This window comes from Notolepis coatsorum, assembly GCF_963971535.1.
Source record: "Notolepis coatsorum genome assembly, chromosome: 2".
Classification (NCBI taxonomy): domain Eukaryota; kingdom Metazoa; phylum Chordata; class Actinopteri; order Aulopiformes; family Paralepididae; genus Notolepis; species Notolepis coatsorum.
In genome coordinates, this window is record NC_140166.1 from 206,363,407 (window position 1) to 206,376,913 (window position 13,507).

Sequence of the window (13,507 nt, forward strand, 5' to 3'; positions counted from 1 at the left end):
TCGGACCAAGGGCACTGACCAATGAGAGGCGGCGATGAATTAGAAAAAACCGGTCATGTCAGACCGTTCCACCAATCAGAGTGTGGTACTTCACTTCCAAGGTCCGCCCATGACCTTATATGGGACAGGGGGTACCCGTGTCCTCGCTCTATCTATGGCTGTGTGAGGGTGGGGTTCATTTATTATACCAGCAGCAAGGTTACTGCAATAATGATTGACCGGTGATCTTTACATAAACACGTTTATCAACAACAAATGGTGCGTATTACGTGTTACATCATATTACAACATTTAACTCCAAATAAATAACAAATAAAACAACTGTCTAGCTCTAGCAGAATATAGGCCCAAATGAAAGTAGAGGAGAACAATTAGTCTCATATTCTATTACAATTATTACCATTACCAAAACAATTATTTCACTAGCAAACAAAGATAACTTTGGTGAAATACAAATATACACCTAGCTGGGCGAGTGTACACTGTGAATTGAAAATGGGGGACCCTGATGTAAACAAGACGAAAGGCTTTCTCTGGTCTGCATCCCCTTAACAATTGTGTGTATTGAGCCGCCCGTACTGTATTGTACCCATTCTGCAATCTGTTAAATAACGTTTTCATTCATTCATTCATTCAGTGGGTGTAGTCCTAGGATTCTTGCGGTTCTAATAACCTTCTAAGAAATAAACTAGATAGATTTAGGGGTTAAAACAAATGAACTATTCTACTCTATAACATTGTTCTATTGAATACAGCATTATTGCCTAACCAAGACTAATCATTTTCCAAAATAGCCTAATGATGATAATAATAATAATAATAATAATAATAATAATAATAATAATAATAATAATAATAATAATAATAATAATAATAATAATAATAATAATAATAATAATAATAATATTTAAATCAGTAGTCATGCAACATAAGAGCATAGGCAGAATGTGTTGTTTATTAGATGACTTGTCGTACAGAACTTGTAAGTCGCTTTGGATAAAAGCGTCAGATGAATTGAAAATGGGGGACCCTGATAAGACGAAAGTCTTTCTCTGGTCTGTATTGAGCCGTACTGTATTGTACCCATTCTGCAATCTGTTAATAAAATTTGCAATCAATCAATCAATCAATCAATCAGCTAAATGACTAAATGTAAATGTTAATTAGATGAACTGCAAATCCCCACAGAACACACAATGTAAAGATGAAAAGAAGAGAGAGCAACACTTTCATGAATAATAATGAAAGCCAGAAGTTGTCTTTTATTCCAATTCTTGGGAGGGCAAAGGTCAGCAATTCAGGATACAGACCACTGGGTGTCTTTTCTTCCAAAACCGCGGGACATCATCATTTTCAACACTGGGGCTTCGGCCAGCAAGCCCCTCCCCCCTAGAGGCAGGCAACCAGTGTACAGCGATTGGTCACGCCACACTCTTCTACTCAGCTGACCAAGGCCACAGGTTAAACTGACAGCAAAGTCACACTGTCGTCACGTTACGCTTCTTTCAGATCTTATTACTAAGAAGAGTTGATTCACGGTTCATTTGAGAGGGGTGGCGTAACATAACCTACGGGATCATATTTCAGGAACAACTATCAGAATTATAAAGAGATTAAAACACACTTTCTCCCCCAAATTTCGCCACAACTCAGCATCATTTCCTGTTAATTTAAAGGAAACAAATTCGCTGTCTTTCCCTGTTCATTTAAAGGAAACAAACTCGCTCGCTGTCTTTCCCTGTTCGTTTAATCTCTTAAACCTGATCGCCCGGTACTGGTACAATATTTATTTCACGTCATAAATAGATCAATACAGTCCGTAATAAGTAATGTTTTGTTTATTTTTCAAACTTAGCCAAGAGTAAAGACCCTAACCCTATCAAAACAGCAGTCAAAGTGTATATTTTCAGCACTACGTTTATTTACCAATAGGCCTGCTATTCTATATTCATATTTCAAATTGCATGTGTCCGGGTGGCAAAATTCAGTAGGCCTACTGTACAAAAACCCCTGTAAATCATCTGCCCTTTATTCATTTGCTTAGACCTTTAGTACACTTGATCTCAAGAAAGTGCTGAATTAATTTCATGTGTGGTCAATGTTAGCATGGTGTTATTCACCGTCAAAGAAGAACAAAAGAAGTTTATTTTTATTTTATATTCTCCTTTGGTTCATTACAATTTACTCAAGCATAGTAACAGACACAATATCTCTGACACTGGCAATACATTCCCTGAGGTCCATAGATGTGCAGAACATGCAAATGGACCTTGTAGAAGTGGAGCAATCTTCCATTTACTTGGGTATGTACTTTTAGGCAAATCTTCTGAAAATAATGGCTATAGGGCTTAAAAGGAGACTAACTCACTGTCTTTCCCTGTTCATTTAAAGGAGACTAACTCGTTGCATCTCTCTCTGTTCATTTAAAGACCCTTAAACGGAGAACGCCACGTTTCAGGACAATCAGCCTTAGATGAATGATTAGCAGAAGGCTATACATCTTTAGAGAAGTGTGGGCAACATTGGGTATCCGGGAGTGTCTTTTCTTGGCAGACAAGCTCATGACTGCATTCGGCCACCGCTGAGAACAGAAGAGGCAGTGTAAAGCCACATGACACAGCAAACACACCACCACCCTCACACAATCTGGCCCGCCAGTCTGCCTCCAGCCTCTCAAGCGCACAATACATCCCAAAGTCTGCTGCACCAGGAAACAGCCGGCCTCCAGCCTCTCGGCGCAATTACATCCCAAAGCCCGCCTCACCGGGAAACAAAGAGGATAAAGGAGGCAACGAGGCTTGATAAGGAGCGGGTGGGAGTTGATGATGCGACGAGAGTGTTTGTAAACAACATGGCAATAATGGTTTCAAAAACAGTGTGGCGTGTGTGTGTGAATGTGACTCACACATGATCCGTTGACCAAAGTGATAGTAGTAGCTTAGTAACAGCACAAAAGAGACATGCTGTGATGAGGTGTTACAATGTCATCACTGCATAGGGGAATTACAAAGCCTGCACTGGAAATGTACTTTATCACCGGCTGTCTTAAATACTTCGAAGCTTCGAAGCTTCGTTCGATGGCACAAGCTTTGAACGTTAAAAAAAAAAAATCGAAGTTTGTGCATGTGTGTGTGTGTGTGTGTGTGTGTGAGTGTGTGTGTGAGTGTGTGTGTGTGTGTGTGTGTGTGTGTGTGTGTGTGTGGGGGGGGGCATTGGGTGGGGGCGGGGGACTCACTGGAGGAAAGTAACCCAGCTCAGCACTGCCCAAATTATATCATCACTATTGCCTGTTTGAAGGATATCATCCTCAAACACATATACACCTACATGCCTTGTAGAATTCCACACATAAGAAAGAAAGATACTGGGATGAATAAACAAAATAGGAAATAAAATGTAGAAATGCATGCAATACATAAATAAATATGAATCTCCATATATGAAATAGAACATTTAGATAAGGTGCTACTGATGTTTTGGTGAGTTCTTTGTTTTTTTGTGGAAGTAGCCCTTCTTAAAAATGCATGAACATTCACTGATAATTGGTCTGTAGTGGAGTCTACAAGGTCTACATTGCCGGACCATGTAGAATCCGGACCTTGTAGACGACAACAGCGATCCACCTTGAATTAAATCACACAGCCGAGTGAAACCTTGTTGGCTGCGTCACAGTCACGAAAGGGGCTACTTAATTAATTAATCCAATCCACTTTATTTATAGAGCACATTTAAAAACAACAACGTTTACCAAAGTGCTTTACAAGTCCCACAACATAAGATTAAAAAAATAAAAAATAAAATAAAAATTATTAAAAAAATTATTATTATTATTATTTTTTGAAGCTTCGAATTAAAATCGAAGCTCGGCCCCGAAGCTTCGAGTGCCAAAAAAAGCTTCGAAGGTCAGCCCATAACACAAGAGACATGGTCTGAAACCATATGACTTGTAATTCCTCTTTAACCCCCCTATTCGATACGGTCAACAAATGACTTGCGCATTCTGCCAATATTGACGTCTGAGTCCCGCGTTTGCACTGATCTAGGCGATATACAGGCAAATATTGAATCAATGAGGACAGGAACCATATGAGTTCATTCCTTTATAAACACTGGACATGTCCCGGACTCCCGGCTCTTGTGAAGTTATACAGTCTTCCATTCACATCCACAGCACTTACAATAAGGTAAAGCAAGTGAATCTTTGGCATCGCTTCCTACTCAATTCCTAACGTAGAACTGAACATATAACTAAATTAACACACTAAAACAGTATGTGGATTCGTAGGACATTTCGATATGTTCTCGCAAGACAGAGAAGTGGTGTCTTGGGGCGTTACATAACTGTGGCTTGGAAAAATAGCTGTCCAGGAGGAGAGAGGTTATCATTTATAGAGGAAACAAGAGTGAGATGTCCTTCTGCTGCTACGGCCGCCCATCACCGGTTGAAAAGGGTCTTGTTTTGCCAGAAAAAAACGGTCATTCTATCAGGGTCTTAAAAGCACTGGCCTTGGGATAAGCAAAATGCCTTGGCCTGAGGGGCTGGGAAAATGTATGACGCACGCGGCCCAGCTGCAGCTATGAGAGGTACAAGCCAGTTGGACAGAACGGTCCACATGCAGGGAAGAGGGGCATTGTGGGTGATCCATCACATTCAATATACACATTATTTGGCTGAATGTGTGTACAGTATGTGATCTACTTAATTCGACATACCGTGAAAAAGAAAACAACTTGGTAGTATTGGCCTAGTGAAAGCGTTAGCACTAGTAGAAACACGGGCACGCGAGGGCATATAAACGCTCGTCTGCTAATGTAAATCATGTGAGGAACGCCCTCAGGAATGTCAAGATCTGTAGGCAGCTTTTTTATGCCTCCTGGAGGCAAGGAGGTAAGGAGGTTTTGAAAAGAAATTATTGACGTACACTTCGTCACATGCATGGGACAAAGAAGATTATTGAAATATAGCACACCGTGTGCAAAAAAAACTAAACCAGGATTATTTTTCATAATGATTTGATATTTTCTATGTATTTTAAATGGAGGGATTTTTAATTATAGCGTTCCGTCATCTAGATGACTTGGATGTATGCGCTTTAACTTCTATGCATAATTGTCTAGTACATTTTATGTTATATGTTATATATTCACAATAATCCGGTGGTTAATTGTTATTCGAAAAGGAATGCTGGACAAAGTACACACATTAAAACAGGGGTAAAAGTGCTCAGTTAAAACCTCAGTCAATTATTTTGATAAATAATTCCACTGGAAAACAACATTAGACCTACAAATGTGTGTATGTGGCTGGACAAAGCGTCTTATTTGTAGAATTATCTTGTATGCGGCATTTAGCTTTGGGAAAAGGGTTGATGTTGATGTCAGCCTCTTCCCATATAACATAAAAAAAAAATAGCCCAAGGGTAGCATGTTGTGAATTAGCTTCAAAGCTGTGTCTCGGAAGAGGAAGTTCAAGTGAAAGTGAAAGTGCACATCTTCTTTTGTTGCTGCTGTCGTTCTTGTGAATATCTCTCTGTCTAGGGCACTGATCAACATCTCCTGTCTTCACTCATCATGGTGGGTCGGCCTCTATTTGTCCAGTTGGTGTCACAGGTCGAACCAGGACAGCCATAGTAGGTTCCCAACAGAGCACACAGCCACAGAAGATGTAAAAAGAATAACAACTTTATTTACACACAATAGGAACTGAAATAGGGGCCCTCTGGTAGACATAATGGTGGTGTAGTGGGGGGCTTGGGGGCTGGGGGGGTCCTGCAATTCCCTATACTGCCCTGCAAACGCTGGTAAGCCAGGCAGGCTAACATGGATTAGTAGATACATAAGTAATGGCGTGATGTTTAGCATCAGCAGAGAAAACCCACAGGCAGAGCACTCGATGCAAATACTTACAAAATATGTATACACAACACGCTAACACACAGTAGGCTACACTTCTACAGCCCATAGTTTATAAAGTTTGTTTTTTCTTTCTGCTACTCTACAATCGCATGCAAGACAATAAAACAACACCCGGGGCTAGTTGGACTAGCGCCAATTACCAGACTGGCTTCCCTAAACCGCCCTGACTAGTGGGTGACTTGTATCACCCAAGGGGAACTACGGGACACACATGATGGGCGGCTAAAATTAGGCTACCTACTGTATGATACCTACGCTATGCTAAAAACACGGGGGTGATGGGGAAGGGAAGGTACAAACAAGGGAGAGAATCTATGGGGAAGGGAAAATAAAAAACATGCCAACCCCAGGCCAGCTAGAACACAATCCGAAGGTGAGACAGCCACAGCTAGCCTACAAAATAGCAGGGTACCTTAATATGAGAGGGACTGTCTGCGTGCACAAGGAACCCACATTCTGAACAAACCTTTTCCAGTTGTGCATGGAATATAGGTCAACCTGTCAAGGGAGTACTGAATAAGTGGCACATTCATTCACAGTTCAATATCCAACATCAACATGTGAACAGAAAAGAACGCTGCTGAGCTTGCGGGGTGTAGTAATGTTAACTTGATTCCCAAGCCAAGGCATCACCTGGTTTTGCTGTGTAGTTGGGTTGGAAGAACCTACCTGGTTTTTATCTCCAAGTCTAGGCTCATGATGTCAACATTCTCCTATAGAAATGCCTAGAGAGAGACAGCAGAAGGAGGAGAGTGAATGAATGAACAAACGAATGAATGAATGAATGAATGAATGAATGAATGAATGAATGAATGAATGAATGAATGAATGAATGAATGAATGAATGAATGAATGCAAACTTTATTTAACAGATTGCAGAATGGGTACAATACAGTATGGCTCAATACACACAATTGTTAAGGGGATGCAGACCAGAGAAAGACGTTTGTCTTGTTTACATCCCCCATTTTCAATTCATAGTGACATTTCTAATTAATCTTTTTAACTTTCTCTTTTCCCCCCTTTCTTTTTCCGTTTTTCTCCCATCCCAATGTTAGTCGTTATGCCAATTCCCAATCCCCTACCTGGTCGTTGTGTGCTCTGCCCCCTACCGTCGGTCTGGGAGGGCGGAGACTATCACACATGCTTCCTCCGACACGTGTAGCCAGCCCACCGCTTCTTTTCACCTGGCAGCGCGGACTCTCACTGGGGGAGTGTAACGTGTGGAGGACACTACCTCCCCCAGGATCCGACCTCGCTGTGCAGGCACCTCCGACCGATCTGTAGGAGTCGCTGTTTTACAACGACCAGGACCCACCCTCGCCGGGTTTTCCCACCCTCTAACACTGCCAATTGTGTTAGTATGAACGGTCGGCCAACCCGGAAGCACCACAGCTGGATTCGATCCCACTGTCTCTGTGGTGGTGGGCAGACGCTTAGACCGCTGCGCCACCCGGCCACCCCATAGTGACATTTATGACATTTATGACATATGACATACACAACATACATGGTACCAAAGCACCTCAAAGGCGCTTAAAACAAAATTACAAACATCACAAAACAAACTGGTCAGACTACTACTTGACCTGAACCCCAGAACCCACCTCACCCCTGCCCACTTTGACAACCTAGGATGGCTTAGAGTAGACGACAGAGTACAGCAACTTGCAATGGGCCTGGTCTACAAGATACACTATACGACCGGGGTGCCCATGTACATGTCAAAATACTTCCCAAAGGTCAGTGAATACCACAACCACTACACCAGAGGAAGCTCAACAAATCATGTTAAACCCAGATGGGGCTCAAACAAGGGACTAAACACGTTTCGCAATTATGCCACAACAATGTGGAACGCCCTACCCAAAGCTGTAAAGGAATGTGAATCCCTGCCCACATTCAAAACCGCTCTTAAAGAGCACCTACGGGAGGCTGCAATTCGAAACTGGCCACCGTAAATGCCCAAAACCCCCACCACCTCCTAATAGACAGTCTCCTCCCCACCGCATGTATATTCCCTCCCCGCCGTATGTATATTTCTCTCCCACCCACCCACCCCCTCCTAATGTACAGTCCCCTCCCCATCATATGTATATACTCTGTCAGGATCTAGGGGTAACAGTACTGTATATTTGAATACCGTTTATGTCACAAATGTATCAGTACTAAATACCTATATGTCCCTATGCCACAAATGTCATGTATGTTGTGTATGTCATAAATGTCTATATGAATTGAAAATGGGGGACCCTGATGGAAACAAGACAAACGTCTTTCTCAGGTCTGCATCCCCTTAACAATTGTATGTATTGAGCCGTACTGTATTGTACCCATTCTGCAATCTGTTAAATAAAGTTTTCATTCATTCATTAATTCATGACATTTATGACATAGGGACATACATGACATACAGGTATATAGTACTGTTACATTTGTGACATATACGATATGCAAATATACAGTACTGTTACCCAGAGATCCTAACAGAAAATATATACATATAATGGGGAGGAGACTGTACATTAGGAGGGGGTGGGTGGCACAAAAACAAAGTAGCCGGAAAAGTGACTATAGCTCGGCAGAGAAAGTGCTGATCGACTTGGGATTGGTCTCCCCGTGTTCAGGAGAATCAGGCGTATAAAAGTATATTGGATCATGTCTCCAGCACCCCCACAGCCGTAGCTACAACCACTTAATGTCAAGGCTCTCATCCACATTCATTAATTTCCTCCCCCCGCTCTCTCTCCCATGATTTCACAATACCGGAAGTGTTGGGGTGGTCTATTATATACATTTCTATTTGCAAAACTATCTCAACCAAAAGCAAACAAACAGACAAATGTAACTAATACCTGCAGGCATATGGTACAGCGGAGACAAAATATATATCATTTTTTATTTTGAAATGTAGTGAAATAAAAGTAGTACGTTTCCTGAATTGGAACTATTGATGTACAAGACCCTCGAAATTGTAGTTAAGGTCAGTAACCTGAGAAATACCACGTAGCCCACTTGTACTTACAAAAGTCTAAAAGCTCGTCAGCGCAAGAAGCACCAACGCACAGGCGTGAATTAAACATCCATTTATCAGGCTAAACGGGAGTCTTGTGTATCAGCAGGCTGTCTCCGGGGTCAAAAGGGTCAGCGGATTGCCAAGTATCCACCCAGACAGCAACATATCTACATTAATGAAGCCAGGGGGACTTCACTCCCCAGCCAAGGCTATCACCTTACCTCCAATACTGGGGCATTGTCTGTGGCCAGCTCCAGGTGACACACTTTGGAAGTCACCCCGACGATATGGTTGCTATACTTCCATATTTCAAAGGGGCATATGCCACACTTTCAGGATCATGTGTGAAGTGTGCGTCTCGCACCCTAGAGACTGATATGAGGGATTATGGTGGTATTAGTTTTGTATTTACGGAGAAAGCCTGTACCTGACATGCTGTGTTTGTGCGCTCTGTGGGTGAGCCTGCCGGGGGCTCAGGTGTCACACATACGATCCTCGGCTCACAGAGAGTCGGGTTCCCACCTGGCAGCGAGCGGCAGGCGTCCTCGGGCTGCCGTTACCTGGCTACTCTCATCACTAATTCAGCAGTGCCCCGGGGGCCACACAGTTGGTTGGTTGGTTGGTTGGTTGGTCACTTGGCTGGTCGGGGGAGAAGGACAGTGTCTCTCTGCCAGGCCAGGGCAGCACACCACCAGGGCTCCACAGGAGAAGGACAGCGTCTCTCTGCCAGGCCAGGGCAGCACACCACCAGGGCTCCACAGGAGAAGGACAGCGTCTCTCTGCCAGGCCAGGGCAGCACACCACCAGGGCTCCACAGGAGGAGTGTCAGTGCTGGGGCCGATGCAGAACGGGGAGGCTATGAGCCCGCTGGATTCCAAGGTGGCGGCCTCAGAGGAGCAGAGGGCCTCGAGCCAGAGCCAGAACCAGAGTCAGAGCCAGAGCCAGAGCCAGAGCCAGAACCAGAGGGGAGCGGAACCCACCGCCCCGCCGCTCCCTCCCCCGTCGCCACCCCCACCGGGGCCACCGGAGTACCCCAGGCCCAGGCTTGTGTTCCACACCCAGTTGGCTCACGGCAGCCCCACAGGCCGCATCCACGGATTTACCAACGTCAAGGAGCTGTACGGCAAGATCGCAGAGGTGTTCAACATCTCAGCCTCAGAGGTACGGGGGGAAACTAATGGAACCACTCTTACCATTCAATTGAATCAGGTCATGGTATTTTAGATTAGATTAGATTCAAATGTATTGTCATTATATACAGCACGAGTACAGTGCAATGAAAAGAAGTTTGGCATCCAACCAGAGTGCAAATGTAGCAGTAAAGTGCAACAGCAATATACAACGTACAGGTGGTTAAACTGGGTACAAAACATACACATTAGTACTACTGAGTGTGGTGCTAATCAGTTGTATGTACAGAGTTGTAGTATAATAAATAAAGACAGTATGACTACTACTGGCCAGCAGCTTAACTAGTAAGAGTAGGATATGTACAGATATAGATATAGAAAAGGACTATGTGCAGGTAAGTACAGACAGGTGAGGATAGGTATATGCAGTGAGAATAAATAAATAAATAAATAAATAAATAAATAAATATATATATGGTATATACAGCATTATTGTACATGCTATCATACAGAGCTATGGATTATGTGCAGGTGTACAAGCAAGTATATAGAGGGGTTATATATAAAGATATAAATGTAAATATGCGGTATATACAGCACTGTTGTTGTATATGCTATCATACAGAGCATATGGGTAGAGACAGTGAAAGCAGAAGGAGACAGTGAAAGTGTAATTTATGTTGAATTATAACATTGCAAAATAGACCAGTGTGTAGTTTCGTTTCTCCCTTTTATTCCTGGTTCGACAGGCCATCTGGAGAAAAGGTGTTAGGTTTCAATGAAGACTTGTTTCCATGATGCGGCACGGAGGATCCCCTTCTGTGCCTCGCTGTTCAGCGTCAGAAATAGCCAGATAATGATTTTCAGTGACTAAGCGCTGTGTAGATAACAATACACGACGATGCATTGGACATCAGTGGTGTATTTATTGCTGCAATAACACCTGCAGGTTTACTGTATACTGTATAAAACCTACAGTGCGTCATTGCAGCGCAGCCACAGCGCTCACAACTGGCTTGTCCTTGAGAGAGAGGAAATCTACTGAATGAACCTTTAGTGCAGCAGGTCAGGGGTCAAGGCTGGACAAACACACAATAGACTGTTGATGTTCCCATTGCCACCAAGCACTGTGGCCCACGACACGGGCCATCCGAGGTGGATAGTCGTTTCGGTTGTATAATGAGAAGAACTATTGTCATTTAAGACGTACTTAAAAAGGACTACTAAATATATAATAGAGTGGCATGAGAACTAGCTTGATGATAGAGAATAGGCCTAGGGGAGACCATAGGGACCAAAGTAGCATTTGTTTTGGTTTGTCCCCTCTTTACACATGTGTTTTTTATCTAGAGTAACTGTATTTTATTGTGTCCTTGTGTTCTTTTTTATTTTGTATACATGAGTTGAACTAATCAGACTGGAAACAGGCACTGCTGCTGCTGTCCCTCAGGCTCGAGATGAAAGTATCAGTTGTGAAAATAGACGTAGACTACATAACATGTCTGGTATATAACACTCATTAATGCTTCAATCAGTCCTCCAAGCAAACCTTCAACTCAATCTATTATTCTTGTTGTTGTATTTTTAATTGATAAATAACTTTAATAATACTAATAATAACTTTATTTGTATAGCACCTTTCATACAGAAATTGCAGCTCAAAGTCCCCCCCCCCACCCAACACCCCCCCCACCTACCCAACCTCCTCCAATGTACAGTTTCTACGTCAAATGTATATACTCTCTTTTCTAGACTCTTTTTGTATCACAAACAGTCTACTGTATTTGGAAATCTGATATGTCATAAATGTATAGATGTAGCAGTACTGTCTATCTGTATGTCGTGTATGTCATATATGTTATGATTAATTGAAAATGGGGGACCCTGATGTAAACAAGACGAAAGTCTTTCTCTGTTGTATGTATTGAGCTGTACTGTACGCGTCTATTCGAATACCAACCGGTTCATGCTTCCGCGTTCGCGTTTTGCGAATCTGATTGGCCACTGCCGTTTCTGGTGCGATCTGATTGGCCATGGGCGTTTCTGGTCATGTGACATGTGCGCCCAATCGCGTGATGCGCCCATTTCCGCCTCGACCAGCAGCAAACTACCTAACGCCTAGTTTATCACTGGTTAAGCTTAGGCGACTCTGTCGAAGTTGGTTAAGGTTAGCGTTTGGAATCAGGGCTGGTGTTCTATCGCCCTGCTCTAAGACAAACTCTAACCTTAACCAACTTCGAAAGAGTGCCTAAGCTTAACCGGCGAAAGAACTTGCCGTCACACGATTGGTGCAACCAGAAACAGCAGTTGCCAATCAGTGCAAAACGCGAACGCAGAAGCATGAACCTGTTCGTATTCGAATACAGGCGTACTGTACTGTACCCATTCTGCAATCTGTTAATAACGTTTTCAATCAATCAATCAATCAATCAATCAATCAATCAATCAATCAATCAATCAAGTGCTTCACAGCAGTAAAAAAAAAAGACAGGCTTAAAATGAACAATGCATAAAGTGCAGACATAAAAAACATCATTGGTTACAGACATATAAAACAAGCATAAAAAAGATAGCAGCAAGGTAATGCAAATCACAGTTTTTCACATAATGATCTAACATCTCAATAGGCCTCTCTGTTTACGAGTAAATGTAGCAAGTGTATAAAATGTGTCTATGCATCAAACTCTATTTATGGTATAATCACAATTTCTCTTATAGAGTAATTAGATTATAGTGGGTGACAAAAATCTCTTTTCTCATCATACTGGATTGTATTTGATACTTGCTACTTTGTCCCTCCACTCTCTCCAACAACAACAACAACAACAACAACAACAACAACAACAACAACAACAACAACAACAACAACAACCTGGCTAACGTCAGAGATAAGCTAGCATGATGTTTGAATCTCTAGTCTCTGGAGGTCTAAAAGAGGACATATTTAAAATGTTCTACAAATAAACACTATGACAAAGATGAAAAACACTTCTGATTTTGATTCATTATTACGTACAAAGTGGTAGAAAGGTTTATGGCTAGATCTTATCGGGTCTTATCTATTGCTTATCGGATACATTGTGGAGGCCACAGTGTTATAAACACTGCTATGTACTGTAGCCTATAGCCTATCCGTATCTGTTCGATTTCAAGGTTTAGGGCTGTATGTTGACAGAAACAATAAAAGCTAGGTCTATAGCCTATGATCCTCAGGAAGTAATTTGTCCTTGAGTATTTTATGAATAGTTACTATCACAACACACAGAGGCCATTGAAATCTGTGTCTCGTTTAGGCGATAACAAAACCTAGTCTCCTTAGCCTTGTTGGAGTGGGTAGACGGTGTGTGCCCTGCAGTACAGTACAGTATGGTATAGTTGAGTTTATTTTATCTCTAACAATCAACCATATAAAAAACACAATAAAAATTATAAACTAAAAGGGCGG

The 13,507-nt window shown here is 42.3% G+C and overlaps 1 protein-coding gene across 1 annotated transcript in view; it reads left to right on the forward strand.

Moving 5' to 3' along the window:
- Positions 1-9,364: 9,364 nt before the first annotated feature.
- gipc3 (GIPC PDZ domain containing family, member 3) overlaps positions 9,365-13,507 on the forward strand; it is a gene marked incomplete at its 5' end in the record, with an annotated part of 45,565 nt that continues 41,422 nt past the window's right edge. The window contains one exon of the mRNA XM_084308480.1: positions 9,365-10,093. Coding sequence (XP_084164606.1) covers positions 9,365-10,093 — 729 coding nt within the window. The remainder of the gene's footprint in view (positions 10,094-13,507) is intronic.